We start from the raw sequence: 20803 nt of genomic DNA, 5'->3' as shown, positions 1-20803 counted from the left end.
GATGAAAGGATTTGCCCAGTGTGTAAGTCGGGAGTAGAAAACGAAAAACATTTTCTAGTTTGGTGTCCACTATATAACTCTCATAGAAACGACTTAAGAGAGTTCATAGAAAAAAACACCAGCATTAATTTCAACAATATGAGCGCTGACAGTCGTTTTATGTTCTTAATCAATTCAAAATCAGCGTCTCTACAAAGAGCCATATCAGCATACATTCATCAATGTATGCTGATACGTGAAAATGAATTAAGAAAATTATCTAATACATAGTATATATATATATACCTATAATATATATACCTATAATATATTTGGAATCAAACACTCATGTACTATTAGTATAAGGTGCCAAATAAAATTGTATTGTATTGTATTGTATTGTATTGTAGTAAATATAGGGGAGTACCCCCCCCCCCCCCCCCCCCCCCCCCCCCCCCCCCCGGGCACCCACCACCCAAATCAATAACTTGCTCTCAGCTTTACACGAAGATGAGTTGCGGTCTTCCTGTGTTACGCGTCTGCGCATAAGTCACGAGGAAGCCTGATTCAGTCCTTGAGATTTGTAGTCTTCAACCGGCCGGCAAAATTTTATTTCTTGGCCGGTTTTCAGGACTTACCAAATAGCTTAGCTCAAGGTAAGCATTAAATACCAATAATTATGAATCTAAGATGCTATTTAACTGTGTTTTGATATATGTTTTGCTGTTTTGGGCTTTTTCCTTATAAAAATGTTTGAAATCGCTCTCTCAACAAATGCACATGACTTCCATAATATTTTATTGCAAATAATGTTCCTTTTAGTAAAACTTTAAAAGATAATAATTCTTGAAAATTCTTGAAGCATATATTTTCATGGTGAAACTGGCTGTGAAATTTAGATTGCTAAATTAAAAGCAATTCCAAGCACATTGTACATTGTACATTGTTTATGGCGGGTTTTGATTGTGTTCTGGACTCCGATCCACTCCGCGTGCTCAAAACACAGGAAACATATAAAGAGTCCTTGAGTAGCGTTCTCTTCTCTGTCAGCACTGGAAACAATTCATCCACAATGCTGTAGCTTTCTCGTCTTGACACTTTTCGTTTGTTGATTTGGGAATATTCCCAAGATCATTTGTAGAATAATGACGTGTAGTTTTGGCGGAAAACGTAAACACACGTGCTAAAAATGGAATCGAATCTCGTTGGGCTTCCAAAGTATTCTGTTGAAAAGATCTTGATGATTAAGCTATGCAGTGACTTGATACACCAATGATTTTATTAATAGATTATTTATTAAAATATATAATGAATAAAAAATATTAATAGTCAATCAGATATTTGACAACAGGTCACACCCCTGCTATGCCCCCTATGTTTAGAATGATTGATAGATCATTAATGAAAACTATTTGAGGGGAATTGCGTCCCTGCGCTGTGTCCACTTATGTTTAAAGATATTTATAACTAGTTGTTGGCAAGTGAAGTGCTGCAATTCCACTTTTTTTTGTTGATGCTGAGGTCTACTATGCAACAAGGCATTCTAAAATCTATCATGATAATACCGTGCTGGTAACCAACAGCAGTAACTTTCAACTACTTTCTCGTAGAAGCAGGATGTTTCTAAGGGCCAGTGTAAGAGTGTTAAAACAGTGCCACCTCCAGGCAATAGGAGGTGAGTGTTGCATTATCTAGTGTCGATATATGCTATAATATGTCATTTTGGTACAGCTGTCAAGTATGAATGTTTTTTTTTGTAGGAGCCAAGCATAAAGCTGGATGTCTTTCCAAGTATGTCTTCACACCAAAAAATCCTATAGCCAGAGTAAGTGAAGAGTTGGTGAGATATTTTTGAGATGTGCGTTGTCAAAACCACCATATGAGATGATCAACTATACCCATACTTCTATTCATCCACTCACCAATATATCCATCCATCCATTGAACCACCCATCCATCTACTGACTCGCATATTCATATATGTCCTTATACCCATTATCCACCCACTATCCATGGCCAGCATATATACATTCTCCCACCTTCCCATCCATCCATTTGTTTTTTGGTACCTAGTGTAAATGTAATATTGCTACGGTTTCTATTGTTTTCCCAGGATGCATTCTTCTATCCAAAGTTGTATGCAGGTGCATCTAGGTTTTGCTCAAGCCAGGCCAAAGGTACATCTACATACAGTACATCTTATGACTAAACAACAAGAGTTATCTCTTGTATCCTCAATAATAGAGAATAAAAAGTTCTTATTATAATATGGGCTAATACAAGGCTAAGATATTAAGCCTTTGTATTTTATATCAGAGGACAGAAAACATGCTTTTTATTATTTCATAAACTTAAGGCAATGTAAGAGGTGTCTATATACTGTGATATTAAACACTTGGAGAGCTGTAAAGCACTCAAAAAAACACTCAGCGACACCTCATGTTTCTCTACAACTCCTCTCTTGCACTGCAAATTCCAGAGTGTTTATATCACAATATAGAAACGTGAACCATTTTATATTCCTAATATACAGATGTTATAATAATTATTCTAATGAGGTTTTTTTGATTCAAGATGATGCTAAAGTATCAGCAGTACCACTGACACCATATGACCAACTGACCATCGGTGTCCCAAGAGAAACCTTCCAGAATGAACGACGAGTTGCATTAAGCCCAACGGCTGTCAGCCAGCTCATTAAACAAGGTTTTAATGTGGTTATCGAAGAAGGTGCTGGTGTTGGAGCTAGGTTTCTTGATGAAGAATACATCAGTGCTGGGGCAAAGATCAAGAGCGTTAAAGATGTCTATAGCAGTTCTGACATTATTCTTAAGGTATATGTGTATATGTTCTGAAATTTGACATAAACCTTAAAACATCTTTAAAATGGGCCTCAACTATTAATTTAACCAGTGAGGATGTTGAAGGGTGGCATAGCAGAAGTATACACCTTTCACCATAGAGAAACAGGTTCAATTTCTGTGGATGCCATATGTTATAGAATTTGTTTGATGTGTTGTTCACTACCTTGCCGTGAGGGTTTCCATCTCTCTGCAAAAATCATGTAAGTCGAGAATTGTGTGCTTAGAAAGGGGGATGTGCAAATCTCCCAGGGGGGGTACTCCCCTATATTTGCTATACGGGTACGTGCCCCCAAACAGGATATGGTTTTCAGCAATTCTACTCTGGAACAGGGTATATAAAATTGCGCTCACTCTGGGACAAGGTATTTGAAATCATGCTCTTTCCTCTCTGGAACAGGGTATCTATTTTCACACTACTTGAAAAGGGTATGGTTTTCAGAGATCTTGCCCTGGAACAGGGTATGAATTTCAGTGATTTTACTCTGTAACAGGGTCAGTGTTCAAAGGGCTTGGCGGCACATCCCTATCCTAAACGGGCAAGAGTACCCCCCAGGGCAAATCTGCAGGGGATACATTTTCACACTGGTTTACTCTTACTGTTAAGGTTCGCCCCCCTGCTCCTGAAGAAACAGAATTAATGAAAGAAGGATCGAAACTGGTCAGCTTTCTATACCCAGCACAGAACACGGCCCTCCTAGACACACTAGCAAAGAAGAAAATCACTGCATTTGGAGTAGATTGTATCCCTAGGATTTCAAGGGCACAGACCTACGATGCTTTGAGCTCCATGGCTAACATCGCTGGTTACAAGGCTGTTATTGAAGCTGCAAACCTGTTCGGCAGGTTCTTCACTGGGCAGATCACTGCTGCCGGCAAAGTCCCACCAGCTAAAGTCCTAGTCATTGGTAAATACTGTCAATCAATGTAGAGTTAATGATTTTTTTTTTTTTTTTTTTTTTCCAGCTGAGAGGTCTATATGGCTATTAACAAAATTTAAACAAAGTTTTTATGAACTCTATGATTTGTCGGAATGCTAATTTTAAGATAGTATCTAAAATGCTAACATCATTCTTTCTGCCCATTCTCTGAATTTTTCATAGGAAATAAATGAAACAATATACACTCAATTGAAGAATCGTTGTCGGGTTCAGAAACATAGAACATAAAAGCTGAGACCGTATTGGCACATGGGAAATGACATAATTATATTATAATTTATTCATTTGCGCCATCTATGTAGTCGGTTTAGCTTCTATGTTCTATGTTTCTGAACCTGACAACAATAATTATTCTTCAATTGAGTGTATATATATTTATCAAACTCATTAATGATTCATGAGGAAAACACAACAGAAATCACGACGAGTGAAGAGTGTTGTAAATCTGATACAAGACTGTGTTCATTTGCATAATCTTTAAGTTGGATTTTCTTGGCCAGATTCACTTTTATTTTGAAAATTTTAGTGAAATACAAAGGAACTAACCTAGACGTTTGATAAGTCATATACAGTATTCGTGTCCGTGTTGTATCAGATATACAATCACTCGGCTACGACTCGTGGTTGCATATCTGATACAACATGGCCACTCATACTGTATATATTGTTAATTTATTTTGTGCACTTGTTATTTTATAAATTAAAGAGATATAAAATTGTTTAAAAATCATTGTCTATCCAAATAGTCATTACTGAAGGGAGGAAAGAAGGCTTGTGACCAGTCGTTTTAGAAGATTTCTTGTATTCCTCCCTGGATAAAACTGTTATATTATTATCTAACTTGATACTTTTGTTGTTGTCAGAGTAAAGATTTCCTAATGTGTTTTCCCCCTATTTTCACAGGTGGTGGAGTTGCTGGTCTTTCTTCCATAGTAACAGCAAAGAACATGGGGGCAATCGTCAGAGCTTTTGACACACGGGCTGCCGTAAAAGAACAGGTCCAGTCACTTGGTGCTGAGTTTTTAGAGGTTACTGGTGTTGAAGAATCTGGAGAAGGTAAGATTGTACCCTGAAACAACGTCTGGGCTGATTTATGTCAGGTTATGGCTAACTCACAGATCGTACCCTCAAACAACCTCTAGGCTGATCAAAGTCAGGGCATGGCTAACTCATAGATCGTACCCTCAAACAACCTCTAGGCTGATCAAAGTCAGGGCATGGCTAACTCACAGATCATACCCTCAAACAACCTCAGGGCTGATCAAAGTCAGGGCATGGCTAACTCACAGATCGTACCCTCAAACAACCTCTTGGCTGATCTACATCAGGGCATGTCTAACCCACAGATCGAACCCTGAAAAAACCTCTGAGCTGATCTACATCAGACCACAGCTAACTCATAGATTGAACCCTGTAACGACCTCTAGGCTGTACAGGTCATAAGATAAAAGGTCTTACTCCTATGCCTTTTTTGCCAAGCAAGGGGGTGCAATGGTAAATTGATATTTCATCATTAAAGCATCATTTGTTTTTAGGCTCTGGAGGCTATGCCAAAGAGATGTCACCAGAGTTTATCAAAGCAGAAATGGCTTTGTTTGCCAAGCAGTGTAAAGATGTAGATATTGTGATCACCACAGCTTTGATTCCTGGCAGACCAGCTCCAAAACTCATCACAAAAGCTATGGTTGAATCAATGAAGCCTGGATCTGTTATAGTGGATCTTGCTTCAGAAACAGGAGGGAATTGTGAACTGACCAAGCCAGGAGAGCTCTATAACCACAATGGAGTGAATGTAAGTGGTTATCATCATCATCATCATGTATCAGCATCATGTATTATCATCATCACATATTATCACCATCATTTATCATCATTGTTATAATATATCATCATCGCCAAGTATTATCATCATCAATTATCATCATCATGTATCTTCATGTATCTTCATCATGTATCATCATCATATATCATCATCTTCATGTATCATCATCATGTATCATCGTCATCATCATGTATCATCATCATGTATCATCATCATGTATCATCATCATGTGTCATCATCATCATCATGTGTCATCATCATGTATCATCATCATGTATTATCATCATGTATCATCATCATGTATCATCATCATCATGTATCAACATTATGTATCATCATCATCTAGTCCATGGGCCAGGGCTCGACCATGGTAACACTAAGAGGGACAAATTGTGAGTTATGCCAGGTTAAAGGTCACCTAAAGTTGTTTCAAAATTTATATGATAGCATTCCTAAAAGAGTAGCTTTGTGGTATTTTTTGTAACATCAAATTATTGAAAAATATCGATTTAGCATGAAAACGAGGCTGGGATAGATTAATTTATAAAAATAGCTTTGCATGATTTTAAGCTCGATATTTATTTATCACATGTTAAAACAATAGAGCTACTATATATTATTACATTTAAAAGCTGGCTTACTTTGAAATTACTTATAAAAATGATTAAAAAAGGAAGAAAATATATTTGCTGATCCGCAAAGCATTTTGGGTAATTTTCAAGATGGCGGACTATTTGTGTGGTAAGTAGAGTAGAATTTTCAGCAAAATCAGCTCAATTAAACACTTTTAAAGACTACGAAAATGAAGATACTGATAATATAGATATTTCTAACAATGTTAGAAATCGGAATTTGCATTTTTTCAACAGATTTGAAGCTTTGTCTTGTCGATTTTATAGTCCTTACATACCTTAAAGAGACGTAAAAGCATTTTTGATTTTCTTTCTTGTACAACAGATCTTAAAAAGTGTATTATTCATTGTACTGATGATAATAGTCAAAATTTAACTTCCCCCAAAGACCTCGGATCTTGGAAAACATTGCTAAAGGCTGCAGAAATTTGTAATCACAAAGCAATTCTTGATGTGGCTAGGGATACTAACGAAGGAGAAATACCGGCAAACGTTATGTATCATAGAAAATGCCGAAGTATTTTTACTCTGAAAAGAGATCTTGAAAACCTTTCTCGATCAACTGAAGATGCTGATGATGTGCAAGAGCCTGAGCAAAAGAGATACGCAACTAATAGACAACCATCAAGCTCGAGTAGGACATACGAGGAGATATGCATTTTTTGTGAAAAGAAAAGTAAATATTTAAAATCTTCAAGAAATCGAGAGCGTTTGATTCAGTGTAGAGATTTGCGTGCTGATGACTCCATTAGAACAACTGCTATTGCTAAAGATGACACTAAGATAATTGCCATCGTAAGTCGTGAACTAGTAGCCGCCGAAGCTTGTTACCACCGTTCATGCTATCGAGATTATACTCGCCCTGCTAAAGTGAGCAATTCAAATGAATTTCAAGACGGGGATGAAGTTGTTGATGTTGATGATTGGTATAAGGACATTGAGACTCAAGCTTACGAAAAGCTTTTCGAATTCATACGTTCTTTACTAGAGAATCCAAGATTAATAAAGTTGGTTGACCTTAGAAACTTACTAATTTTCCACATGAACTCAATGGGCGTTACCGAAATTACTGAGTCAACCAAGAAATACATCCGCAGAAAATTGGAATTTGAGTTTGGCAGTCTTTTGCAGTTTGAGGACCTTCTTGACGACAATAAGCTGTTTGTTATTCCTGAAAGTCTCTCAAAACGTGAATTGGCTAAGGAACTGGCAAAACTTGCGCAACAACAAGAAGATATAACTATGCCATCAAAGATCAAACAAATTCAGGAAGCTAGTCTATATATTCGGAATGGTATTTTGTCAAATAACAATACAGATGTGTCGTGGCCTCCAAAACCTTCAGAACTCTGTCAGAATGCAGTAAACATACCGGAAGAACTCAAGACTTTTCTTTACACTGTTTTGACTGGGAATACTGAGATTCCAACTGAATACCCTCAACGACTGGAGCGCCTAATCAGTTCTTATGGACAAGATCTTATTTATGGCGTGAGCGGTGGAAAAGAGAAACCCCCTAAACAGATATTGCTACCTTATGCAGTCAAATCTTTGACTAACAATGTTGAGGTCATACAGATGTTAAACAGATGCGGACATGGTATTGCCTACTCGCAAGTCGAGGAAATAAACACAGCACTTTGTCTTTAAAAAATGGCATCAACGCCCAACAATGACGTTCCGCTGCCCGAAGATATACAGCCGTATATTGAGACAACACTTGGCTGGGACAACATTGATCGATTGGAAGAAACGTTATCTGGAGGAGGAACTTCTCATCGAGTAAATGGTATTGTCGTTCAGGCCAGACATTTTGGTCCAAATCTTCCTGCACAGCCAGAATTTGAGATTGCAAGAACAAAGAAAAGAAGCATTGAGCCTCTGCAGCGCGCTGAGATTCCTCCATATAACGCCGGAGATCGTTGTGGCCCTCGAGCAAGGAAATATGTTGAAGTCACTTCTGAAGAATTGATGGCAAATGCAAGAAAGAAGAATCTGATTTGGATTTTAGTACGACTCCATGCAAGAGAAAGACAGAGAGCAAGTAGCTGGACTGGTTTTAACATTTCCATCCGCAATAAAGTAGAAGTCACAAAAGACAACATAGGATATTTACCAACTATCAACTCACCTGCTACAGACATGGCAACGGTCCATGAAGTACTAGTACAATCTTTAAAGATAAAGAACCAGCTCAAGTTGAAAAGTATCGTCCTTGTGTTTGACCAAGCGCTGTACGCAAAAGCAACTGAAATTCAATGGAAACATGACCAACGATTTAAAGATATCGTACTAAGGATTGGAGTGTTCCATACAGCTTGCACCTTACTGTCTATCATTGGCAAACGCTTTCAAGATGCTGGGCTTAGAGATCTATGCATCGAGGCAGGTGTGATAGCAGAAGGTTCTGTCTCAGGAGTCATGGATGGCCGTAGATACAACCGTGCAGTTAGATTCCACAAACTAATGTACGAAGCACTTATGAGGTTGATATGGAAAGGCTTTCGGTCATGGATCGAGGAAAACCACAAGGAATCAAATAGGAAAGTTGATGCTTTCTTCAATGGACTTGAGACACTTTACGACAATGTTTGTGAGGCAGAGTTCAATAAACAAATGGGAAGTTCTAGTTTTGCTGAATTCGTTAAGCTCTATGACATGTATATAGACTTTCTACGAAAGCATAATGGTCAGCTCTCTGAATTTTGGATGTCATATATTGACATTATGGAGATCCTTCTGGGACTTTTAAGAGCATCAAGAGAGGGTAACTGGGAGCTTCATATCTCTTCTATCAGGGGAATGGTTTCGTGGTGCTTTGCGTATGACAATATAAATTACGCCAGATATTTATCTGCTTACTTGCTAGAAATGTCCCACCTCGAAGAAGATCACCCAGATGTAATAGAGTACTTTAGAGCCGGTGGCTTTTCTGTACAGATTGGTGACGACAATCCATTTGGAAGAATACCCGTAGATCAAACCGTTGAAGAAACCGTTAATAAAGATACACAGACTGCTGGAGGAACCAAGGGATTCAGCTTGAAACCTGGTGCTGTGAGAAAGTACTACTTAGTTGCAGAATTTCGAAACATATTTATGCGTCAGCTTAAGGATATGCTTCATCTGAACACAGCAAGCAGAAAACACACTGATCTTCGACCAAGTAGGATGGCAAAAGATGAAGCAGATGTAAATGCATTACTCTTATTGCTAGAAGAAAGCTGGATAAATCCTTTTAACAGTAATCAACAGGATCTTGTTTGTTTATCTACCGGTAAACTTGCGACTCCAGAAATTGCCAAAGATTTGATTCAAGCCAAAGCTCTTGGTGAGGAAGCATACAAGTCATTTAGAGAAAACCGACTCGAGTCTAATCCACCAAAGTCTGATTTCTATGATAAAATGACCAAGCTCCAACTGAAAACATTTGGAAATCTGTCCAAGAAGATGAAAGTCGGAGGAGGAACAAGCAAGGAAGTTATAATAAAGGCAGATAGAGCTTTATTTGCACAGATGCTGATCATTGCTGAGAACAGAAAGCTGAATATAAGTGATGTCCTTTGTCACCCACTTGGACCCCTACCTTGGTCTCTGGCATCTGCTGATGGATCGTTAAGGAAAACAAATAAATCATCTCTGTTAAACTACCTGAAGAAGAACATACCAGCGGCAAATACCATTCCACAGCCAAGTGCACGAATTATTGATGGAATGTTTTTTGTTCAGAAAATGAAAGTTGACCAGAAGACATTTGGTGACGTAGCTGAAAGTCTCATGTCTATGATCCTAAATGAAGGAAACGAAAGCGAACGTATCGATGTTGTCTTCGATGTTTACAAGGATGAATCGATCAAAAATGCCGAAAGAGAAAAGAGGGGTTCTGAAAGTGGACACGAGTTTAAAAACATCAAATCAGATCATAAGATTCGTCAGTGGTCCAAATTTCTAGCAAGTTCCAAAAACAAGTCCCAACTTATTAAGTTTATTTCAGAAGAATGGAGAAAGGAGAAGTATCAGGAAAGATTAGCTGAACAATCAAAGACTATCTTTGTAACAACAGAAGACCACTGTTATGAAATCACTTCATCAGGTTCAGCAGAAAGGGAGGACCTTCGATCAAATCATGAAGAGGCTGACACAAGAGTTCTATTCCATGCAGCAAATGCAGCATCGGCAGGCTACGAAGCAGTTGTGATTAGTTCAGAAGATACCGACGTATTTGTTCTCTGTTTGGCTTTCAGTAGTTATATTCCATGCTCATTGTACGTGAAATGTGGCAAGAAGATTCGAACAATGTACATTGACATTTCAAATGTAGCTCGAATGTTAGGATCGCAGGTATGTACGTCTCTTCTCGGTTTTCACGCCTTTACAGGCTGTGACAGTGTCAGTGCTTTTGCGGGAAAAGGAAAACTAGCTGCATTCAAAATGCTGAAAACAAACAAATTGTACCAAGACCTATTTCACCAAATTGGAATGCAGTGGGATTTCACAGACGACGTGTTCTCAAAGATACAAGAATTCACATGCAGAATGTACAGCTCCAATCCTGGAACCAAAGAAGTAAATGAGCTTCGTTATAGATTATTCTGTGTGAAGAAAGGGAAACTAGAATCGCAACAGCTACCGCCCTGCGCTGACTGCTTAAAACTCCATACACAACGTGCAAACTACCAAGCAGCCATCTGGAGAAGAAGTCTGCAAGGCTGCCCTAACGTTCCATCACCTATTGGACACGGGTGGATTCACGAAGACAACAAGTTTGTAATCAAATGGATGAGCGGTGAACCAGCCCCCACAGCTGTCCTAGAATTCCTTTCCTGCTCTTGCTCACGCTCATGTAAACCATCAAGCTGTATGTGCATTATAAATGGCCTGAAGTGCACTGATATGTGCAAACTACGTGACTGTGACAATCGTGTAGAAGATGAAGATCTCGAAGATGATGAATGTTCAGAAGAAGAAGAGGATGATGAAGACAATTAAAGAGGCCATTAACAGTAAGTTTGTATAGAGTCAGACGTTTGATATTGAAAAATAGGCTACGCGAAGAACAATATAAATGTATCAAATATGTTTTCCAACTATTCTTTCCCTTTAAAGCACATAAATCACAAAACAACTTGTTGCCATGGTAACTACGATATTCTAAAACTCCCTAGAGTAGCTCATGTTGAGCTTACTGAATACCTTGTCTATCATTTTGAAATGATTGCATATACATTTCAGGCCTTATAATAAACTTGAATAGCTGGAATATTAGTATTATCTAAATTTCGATTTTAATTGAGTGACGTCATAATATCACGTGATTTCAGCACTAAAGCTACTCTTCTGACATTGCTATCACTGAAAACCATAAAGTAGAGGGTGCAAGCTTTCCAAAAATGTATGATAGCATTTGTCCCCCTGACTGTTACCGAAGACCTTATTTTTGGGGCCCTGGCCCATGGACTAATCATGTATCATCATCATGTATCATCATCATGTATCATCATCATGTATCATCATCATGTATCATCATCATGTATCATCATCATGTGTCATCATCATCATCATCATCATGTATTATCATCATGTATCATCATCATGTATCATCATCATCATGTATCATCATTATGTATCATCATCATGTATCATCATCATGTATCATCATCATGTATCATCATCATGTGTCATCATCATCATCATGTGTCATCATCATGTATCATCATCATCATGTATCATCATCATGTATCATCATGTATCATCATCATGTATCATCATTATGTATCATCATCATCATGTATCATCATTATGTATCATCATCATATATCATCATCATGTATCATCATCATCATGTATCATCATCATGTGTCATCATGTATCATCATCATCATGTATCATCATCATGTATCATCATCATGTATCATCATCATGTATCATCATCATGTATCATCATCATGTGTCATCATCATCATCATGTGTCATCATCATGTATCATCATCATGTATCATCATTATGTATCATCATCATCATGTATCATCATCATGTATCATCATCATGTATCATCATCATGTATCATCATCATGTATCATCATCATGTATCATCATCATCATGTGTCATCATCATGTATCATCATCATCATGTATCATCATCGTGTATCATCATCGTGTATCATCATCGTTTATCATCATCGTGTATCATCATTGTGTATCATCATAGTGTATCATCGTGTATCATCATCGTGTATCATCATCATGTATCATCATCATGTATCATCATCATGCATCATCATCATGTGTCATCCTCATCATTTAAGGCAGCATCTGATACATTATCTTCTTATTTCTTTGTATGTAGATTGTTGGCTACACAGATCTTCCAAGTCGTCTAGCCACTCAGTCCAGCACACTTTATGCCAACAACCTGACCAAATATTTACTGTCCATGGGAGGGGAGAAGGGAAAGTTTGGTATAGACTTGAATGACGAGGTCATCCGAGGATCAATTGTATTGCAAGATGGTAAAATGATGTGGCCTCCACCAGCGATCAGCCATCCTCCCCCTACTCCATCAAAGCCAAAAGCCGTCGTCAAACCACCAGAGCTCTCTCCTTTCAATTCAGCATTGCAAGAAGCAGGTCTCACTGCTGGTATGTGTTGTGCATTTCATGTATGTTTTATAACAATTATTTGACTTGTAGACCACTCACAACTAATAACTAAAACCACCACCCGGTTAGCTCAGTTGGTAAGAGCATTGGTCTGTTGTGCAGGAGGTCATGGTTCAAGCCTCGGTCAGACCAACTCTTAGGGTCTTAAAATAACTAAGGAGAAGGTGCTGTCTTTGTAATTACATCTACAAATGGTTAGACCTTCATGTGGCTCGGATGATCACGTTAATGGTGGTCCCGTCCCTAATTAACTAGAGATGTTAAAAAAGGACCGAGTTTGCTGTCAGTTGTCATCCTCTATAAACAGAGTTTATTTAATAGGGGGCAGCATGGTCGAGTGTTCATAGTGCCAGTTTGGCAATCCGATGGTGCTGGGTTCGAGTCCCGCCCCGCTGTGGTCACTAGCTGAGACTGTATTTGTCATGGTTTCTGATTAGTTCAAATTCAGTTTCTCGACCATGCTTGTAAATAGCCAACTGGTTTACCTCCTTGTCAGTTGGGATTCTTAAACCCCTTTATGCTTTGTGGACTACACTGTAAACTAGCAGTTAGCTAAGTGTACTCTCCACGTTAAATAAGGTTATTTATTTATTTATTTATTTATTTATCTAATTTATTTTATTCATTCATTCATTTATTTATTTATTTATGTATTTTATTTTATTTTTTTATTTTATTTATTTTATTTATTTTATTTATTTATTTTATTCATTCATTCATTTATTTATTTATTTATTATTTTAACTTAAACTGTTTCTATACCCTTTAGCTGGATTTGGATCTCTACTGGCTCTCAGCACAGTCTCGCCCAATGCCGCATTTGCAACCATGATAACCACTTTCTCACTGTCTGGCATCATTGGTTACAAGGTAGTGTGGGGAGTGACCCCTTCCCTTCACTCACCCCTCATGTCTGTAACAAACGCCATCTCTGGAATCACCGCGGCTGGTGGTCTGGTAATGATGGGTGGCGGAATGTTACCAAATAATACTGCCACAACCTTAGCTGCTGCTGCGACACTAATCTCATCTATTAACATTACCGGTGGCTTTATTATTACCAAGAGAATGTTAGACATGTTTAGACGTCCAGGTAAGAACGTCTCACACCTCCATATAACATATGCCTTGATAGTCTAGCTGTTATACTTTTTATCCTGGAAAGTTTTAATTATTGAATTGCCTTATTTCACTATGACGTCACTGCTTGTTTATGTGGGGGATAGAATCTTCAAATTCAATAGAAAATTCAACAAAATTTGCTCCTAGCAAAACAGTTTAATCTAAAATGGCCTGGTTTTCAGATATAATATGTGTTAATATGTACCAAAAAATATTCATCTATTGATAGGGATCTATTTAGTCCACTTTTACTTGCACACACACACACACTACCATTACATTCAATATTCTTTGCGCACAACTCTCAACCAATATGTTGAGATATAACATTTAATATACATTACATATACATTGATATACATTATTTTTCAATTGTCTATATCCTTCACTCCAATTTACCGATAGTATTCTTTAAATACAGGTGATCCACCAGAGTACTCGTACATGTACGCCCTCCCTGCTGCTATGGCAATGGGTGGTTATGCAGGAGTTAAATACATGGGATACCCTGATATTGACCAGATGGCTTACCTCATCTCATCTCTCTGTTGTGTTGGTGCACTCAGTGGTCTGTCCACCCAAAGTACTTGCAGACAGGGCAATTCTCTAGGTATGTCTGCATGTCTAAGCATTGTTTCCAAGATCCTGATGCTTTGATGTCCTTAAAATGGAGGTTGGGGTAAAATTAAGCATGGTTGACCCCAACTACTCTCCTGATAAATATATTTGACCCCCAACCCCTCCCCTAAAGAATGCTATACCTAGGATTTTTTTAACAAAAGGTTGCAAGGTTACAAGAAGCTTGAAAGTACTAATAAGCTGATTTATTTCCAGGAATGATTGGTATTGGTACTGGAATGGCTGCCACCATCGGTAGCCTCCATCCCAGCCCAGATGTCCTGGCCCAGATGAGTGCCATGATGGCTGTTGGTGGTTCCATAGGAGCAGCCATCTCCAGCCCTATCGCCGTCAGTGACCTACCCCAGCTCGTTGCAGCCTTCCACAGCTTTGTAGGTCTTGCAGCAGTCTTGACTGCCATCGCTAAGTTCATGATCGATGGAGATCATTTTGCTCTAGATCCTGCAGGCAATGTCCACAAAACCGCAATCTTCCTGGGGACATTTATCGGAGGAGTGACCTTCACTGGGTCGTTAGTAGCATTTGGCAAGCTCCATGCTCTACTGGATTCCAAGGCACTCAGCCTGCCGGGCAAGAACCAACTGAACATTGCCATGGCACTGGCCAATGTTGCTGCGATGGGATATTACATGACTAGTGGAGACAACAGTGTCTGTCTGTCCATGTTGGGTAAGATGTTCACATGGTCGAACCTCTAATACGACCAGATTGATACATTTTTCGTAGTGGTCGAGCCTTTTAATACAACCGCAAAACAGAAACACGCATGTCCGTATTTAGAGTTGCATGATAATAAGTTTTCATATTGATCAGAGGAACCTCTGCAAAACGAACATCAGCGGAAAACAAGCTTTCATTCATAAGTATTTGACACGACCGTGACACAAATCAAGTTTTTTTGAGGGGGGGAGGGAGTGGGGGGTTGATTTCTTTTTTGTTTTTGTTTTTGTTTTTATTTATAAACACCCGTTAAAAAATAGCGTGAATGAAAGCAGGATATTCGCAAAATAATTTATGTAAAAATTAATTGTCCATTCAACGTATACTTTTCAGGTACGACTGCAGCATTATCAATGATCATGGGATGGCATATGACAGCATCCATCGGCGGTGCCGACATGCCAGTCGTCATCACAGTACTCAACAGCTACAGCGGATGGGCCTTGTGTGCCGAGGGCTTCATGTTGAATAATGACCTCCTGACCATCGTCGGCGCCTTGGTTGGGTTCTCTGGAGGCATCCTCTCGTACATCATGTGTAAGGCCATGAACAGATCTCTTGCTAATGTCCTGTTTGGTGGATATGGGACCCTGTCTTCTGGTGAGTACGTCTAACAATCCACCATTTTCACATTCCCCATATTCAGTGCAATTACCAGTGCCTTCGTAATTTTTTTCTCCTGCTACAAATACGTTGTGGTTTGAGGGATAACCAGAGGGAAAACCACACATATATTACTAGTATTTATATATTACTAATATTTATATATTACTAATATTTATATATTACTAATATTTATATATTACTAATATTTATTTCTTACTGCGGTTTTCAATATTCTGTGGCTCGGTAGTTACAAGCTGCACGCTGAAATTTGTTTTTTCGCTGCCGTCAATTGAAAATGATCGGTCGGTACCTTTTAGGGACAGACCATTAGATTTTTTAGGGGGGGGGGGGGGGGAGATTGGGCAATTTATTTCGTGCAGGAATTTTCTTTACGCCTCATGGCTGTGCAGAAAATTTTTTTGGACATAATTTGGAATTTTTTTCGGGCACTTTTCTTATGCACGATTTGTTTTCTTTTTTTTTTTTCAATACCCCCCCCCCCCCCTCCCTCCCCTCGAAAATCTAATGGTCCGTCCCTTATGTTCTTGACTGGATGCAGTAAAACACAAATTTTAGAACAAGGCGTTATAAAATGTATAAAAAATAATAAAGATAATAAAGAATAAAAAATAATCTAAACCTGAAGGTGCGAAATATTTGAAGAAGATTTGAAAGACATTTTATTAGTTACAGATTTAATACATGAAGTGCGTTAAAGAGATTCCTTATTTCTTTTTAACCATTTTTCTGCTACCGTCTATCTTGTTTGTACGTTTGATTTTTTCTGTGACTTCTCCTTCCCTGTAGCTTGAACACAACGTTCTTGTGTCGTGTATTCTTCCTTGTAACTTTTACGCCTTTATTCTTCTTTGTTTCTCCTCCTATCTGCAGTCGTTTTAATGGTTTTGCTATTCCAAGTTCTGTGTACGATAGTAGATGTTTTTGACTTCTGGTTATGGGTCGACTGGGTGATGGAGACGAGGAAGAGCTAGCTTCTGCTTGAGAAAACCTTTCTTCTCTACGTCTACTAGTTGAAGAAGCCTCCCTGTTCTCTTCTAATGTAGAAATACTCGAGCTAGATAATGAAAAAAAAATCTCAGCAAACCGTTTCGCAGCTATGTTTTCACATGCAAATAATGAACATTTGTCTACGAGGTTGTAACAATGATATCGATTGCCTTAGCCATTATCAAAAAAGATAGCGTGTGGAGTTTTCTCGAAATCGTCTTATTTTCCCCTTAAGTTTACGTCGAAAGAATTAGTTACAAGGCAAAGTAAATGAGTGCGCTCGGGCATCGGTAGCCAATAAAACTGCGTTTCCTATTAAGGAATAGAATAATTGCTCATTTTCCTCAAAAGCATTAAAAAAAAGAAATACTTCTGCCGCAACCTTGCGGTTTCTATTTCTTTCTTTTCTGCACTGACTGGATTTTGCTTATGCAATGTCAATTGTCGCCTTAAAAACATCACGACAAAAACTACTATATTTTCCCTGCCTTCAAGCTTGCTCTCTGTTGGCAGTCTTACCTTGAAGAGGATTCCGTCTGGACCTCCTCTCGCACACCTTGTATCCACACCCATTCCTCATCACCTTCCACATCATTCTCACAGGAACTCTTGGCAGGTAACTCTTCCCAAACGTAACTCGACAAAGAATTCATTCTCGCTATCCTTTCTGACTTGGTTGTCATGCTATCATCACGTGGTGGTGTTTGTGACGTCATTATGATATTATTACGTGGTAGTATCTGTGACGTCATGATATTGTGACGTGGTATTGTCTGTGACGTCATACCGTTATTCTCACTTGATTTTCATATTGTGACGTCGTTGTGTCTAGTGTGATGTCATATCTTGGGTGACGTATGCAATCCACGTGCGTGCACACGAGATATTACACAGGAAGCCCATAATGATGTCCAGAGATAATTAACGCACAGGAACCCCACTCGGATTGGAAATTGTAAATACTTTGTTACGCCCTAAGTTCTGAATTGAGTGTTTAGTTTGGTTGTTGTTTCGGATCTTTTAATGGTTTTTTTTTCACAGGAACCGGAGAGAGAGTGAAGATCGAAGGAACGCACACGGAGATTAATGCTGACTCAGCAGTAGAAATGCTTACCAGTGCTAAGGATGTGATTATCGTGCCTGGTTACGGCCTGGCGGTTGCTAAGGCCCAGTACGCTATTGCTGATATGGTGCGTACGTTGAAAGACAAGGGTATCAATGTACGGTTTGGTATTCATCCTGTGGCAGGACGTATGCCGGGACAACTCAACGTTCTTCTCGGTAAGAATGATGTATGATGATGATGATTGTACATTATGATGATGATGATGATAAGACATGATAATAGTTATGATGCATGATAATGATGATACATGTTGATGATGATGCATGATGATGATACATGATGATGATACATGATGATGATACATGATGATACATGATGATGATACATGATGATGATCCATGATGATGATACATGATGATGTTACATGATGATGGTGATACATGATGATGATACATGATGATGATACATGATGATACACGATAATGATACATGATGATGATACATGATGATGATACATGATAATGATACATGATGATGCATGATGATGATACATGATGATGATACACGATGATGATACACGATGATGATACATGATGATGATGATACATGATGATACATGATGATGATACATGATGATGATACATGATGATGATACATGATGATGACACATGATGATGAAACATGATGATGATACATGATGATGATACATGATGATGATACATGATGATGATACATGATGATGATACATGATGATGATACACGATGATGATACACGATGATGATACATGATGATGATGATACATGATGATACATGATGATGACACATGATGATGATACGTCATGATGATGATACATGATGATGATACATGGTGGTGATACATGATGATGATACATGATGATACATGATGGTACATGATGATGATACATGATGATGATACGTCATGATGATGATGATGATAAATCATGGTGATGAGGAGGCGGAGATAATAAAGATACACACTAACACTCGTGTTATTGTAATTCTGTAGCCGAAGCGGGTGTACCATACGACATCGTACTCGAAATGGAAGAAATCAACGACGACTTCCCAGGCACTGACTTAGCCCTTGTTATCGGTGCTAACGACACAATCAACTCAGCAGCCCAAGACGATCCCAACTCTTCTATCGCTGGGATGCCTGTGCTTGAAGTATGGAAGGCAAAGCAGGTAGGATACAAAAACCCTGATGGAAGGCGCGATTTCATTTGCGCTCAGTCAATGCAAATGCTCAGATACAGTAGCGACACGGTCACGGTACGAAATTGATGACATCTTTTAAACCAATCATAGTACGCTAAATCATTCTGCAATGGCAATGCTCAGACACGGCACCGCCTCGGTCACGGCACGGCACGGCAGAGATTTTCACTTTCATTTAAAATCGGTTCTAATGATACTGCGAGACCAGTGTGCCCTTCTCAAAAAGAACTTTGATGCGAGGCTAACAGCGAGCGTTATGTCTTGATTGTTTTAACAGTCTTGCGAATCACTTCGCCTAGTGTCTAGAATTAGTTTCAAAAATGCTTTCAACCAGACTTCGCGTGTTATCTTGAATATTTCAATCTGACCAATTAGATTGCGCGTAACATGTCTTAAACTATTACTGACCAATTAGAGTGTGTGTAACATCCCTTAAATTATTACTGACCAATTAGAGTGTGTGTAACATGCCTTAAATTATTACTGACCAATTAGAGTGTGTGTAACATGCCTTAAATTATTACTGACCAATTAGAGTGTGTGTAACATGCCTTTAATAGTGTTAAATTGTTTCTGTTCCTTGCAGGTGGTTATCATGAAGCGAACCCTCGGCGCTGGATACGCAGACGTCGATAACCCGGTATTCTTTAATGAAAACACTGCCATGTTGCTAGGCGACGCCAAAACCATGTGCGATGCTCTCTTTGGTAAGATCAGAGCACACTACAACATCCCTTAACAAGCCTCAATCCCCAAAATATGAAGAATAGTGAAGGAATCTGACTAGTTTTGTAGGTAGGGTTAATCAAATTGAATGTGTAGTAGCGTGGACCAAAACGTGTGAGGAATTTTTATCGTTTGGCGTGGAAGAGTGTTTTTGCATGGACTTTTACAGAAAACTCAAAACTCATCAAAGACTATTTTCATCAGTAAAGGAACGGAGGTGTCTTTAAAATAAACCAAATGTGGCATTCTCGAATTGTAGAAACGATATTGAAGGGGGTGGGGGTGTAGAAACGATATTGAAGGGGGTGGGGGTGTAGAAACGATATTGAAGAGGGGTGTAGAAAAGGGGGGTGTAGAAACGATATTGAAGGGTTGGGAGAGAAACGATATTGATGGGGTGTAGAAACGATATTGAAGGGGGTGGGGGGAGAAACGATATTGAAGGGGTGTGGAAACGATATTGAAGGGGGTTGGGGGGGGGGGGGAGAAACGATATTGAAGGGGGGTGGTGGATGAAATACAGGAGGTTTGTGTGGAGGTTGAGGGATGGGTGATGGGATGGGTATATTGGTGGTTAAGTGGGTGGGTAAGTGTATAGTTGATTGAGGGAGATATAACTAGCTAAAAACTAGTGTGAGCTGCGTCGGTGTTTCTAATGAAACAGTAATGATGAAAAGGTAAATTATGCACCGTGAAGAAGATGAAAAAACTGACGTTTCGGACGCTAGTCCTTCGTCGGAGTAAAAGAGGATTGAGGGTTGGGTTGTTGGGTGTATGGGTGG

General features: G+C 38.8%; 3 protein-coding genes across 3 annotated transcripts; all 3 read left to right on the top strand.

Moving 5' to 3' along the window:
• Window positions 1-523: 523 nt before the first annotated feature.
• Window positions 524-20274, top strand: LOC116305171 (NAD(P) transhydrogenase, mitochondrial). The gene is made up of 16 exons (XM_089026116.1): window positions 524-635; window positions 1590-1654; window positions 1740-1804; window positions 2093-2156; window positions 2554-2813; window positions 3448-3748; window positions 4685-4837; window positions 5317-5573; window positions 12582-12873; window positions 13664-13987; window positions 14438-14626; window positions 14851-15324; window positions 15709-15975; window positions 18031-18270; window positions 19084-19262; window positions 19882-20274. Exons 2-16 carry the CDS (start codon window positions 1597-1599, stop codon window positions 20032-20034), a joined length of 3276 nt encoding a protein of 1091 aa, XP_088882242.1. The 5' UTR covers window positions 524-635; window positions 1590-1596; the 3' UTR covers window positions 20035-20274.
• Window positions 6435-7885, top strand: LOC148913146 (uncharacterized). The gene has a single exon (XM_089026114.1). It carries the CDS (start codon window positions 6731-6733, stop codon window positions 7883-7885), a length of 1155 nt encoding a protein of 384 aa, XP_088882240.1. The 5' UTR covers window positions 6435-6730.
• On the top strand, window positions 7889-11307 carry LOC148913145 (uncharacterized). The gene has a single exon (XM_089026113.1). The coding sequence runs from the start codon at window positions 7889-7891 to the stop codon at window positions 11222-11224; it is 3336 nt and encodes a 1111-aa protein (XP_088882239.1). The 3' UTR covers window positions 11225-11307.
• Window positions 20275-20803: the final 529 nt, after the last annotated feature.

The sequence above is a fragment of the Actinia tenebrosa genome, unplaced genomic scaffold, assembly GCF_029948245.1.
Source record: "Actinia tenebrosa isolate PJP-AT-01 unplaced genomic scaffold, QUT_ActTen_1.0 PGA_scaffold0__85_contigs__length_37466705, whole genome shotgun sequence".
NCBI classification, from domain to species: domain Eukaryota; kingdom Metazoa; phylum Cnidaria; class Anthozoa; order Actiniaria; family Actiniidae; genus Actinia; species Actinia tenebrosa.
The sequence above is the reverse complement of the archived record's forward strand: the minus strand, read 5'-3'. Positions and strand labels throughout refer to the sequence as shown.

Bases quoted from the DNA above. Each gene is read 5' to 3' on its own strand.
- LOC116305171 (XM_089026116.1), top strand. From the start codon at position 1,597: ATGTTTCTAAGGGCCAGTGTAAGAGTGTTAAAACAGTGCCACCTCCAG. The intron at 1,805-2,092 runs GTAAGTGAAGAG...TTGTTTTCCCAG, and splicing joins CAAAAAATCCTATAGCCAGA to GATGCATTCTTCTATCCAAA. The intron at 13,988-14,437 runs GTAAGAACGTCT...CTTTAAATACAG, and splicing joins AGACATGTTTAGACGTCCAG to GTGATCCACCAGAGTACTCG.
- LOC148913146 (XM_089026114.1), top strand. From the start codon at position 6,731: ATGTATCATAGAAAATGCCGAAGTATTTTTACTCTGAAAAGAGATCTT.
- LOC148913145 (XM_089026113.1), top strand. From the start codon at position 7,889: ATGGCATCAACGCCCAACAATGACGTTCCGCTGCCCGAAGATATACAG.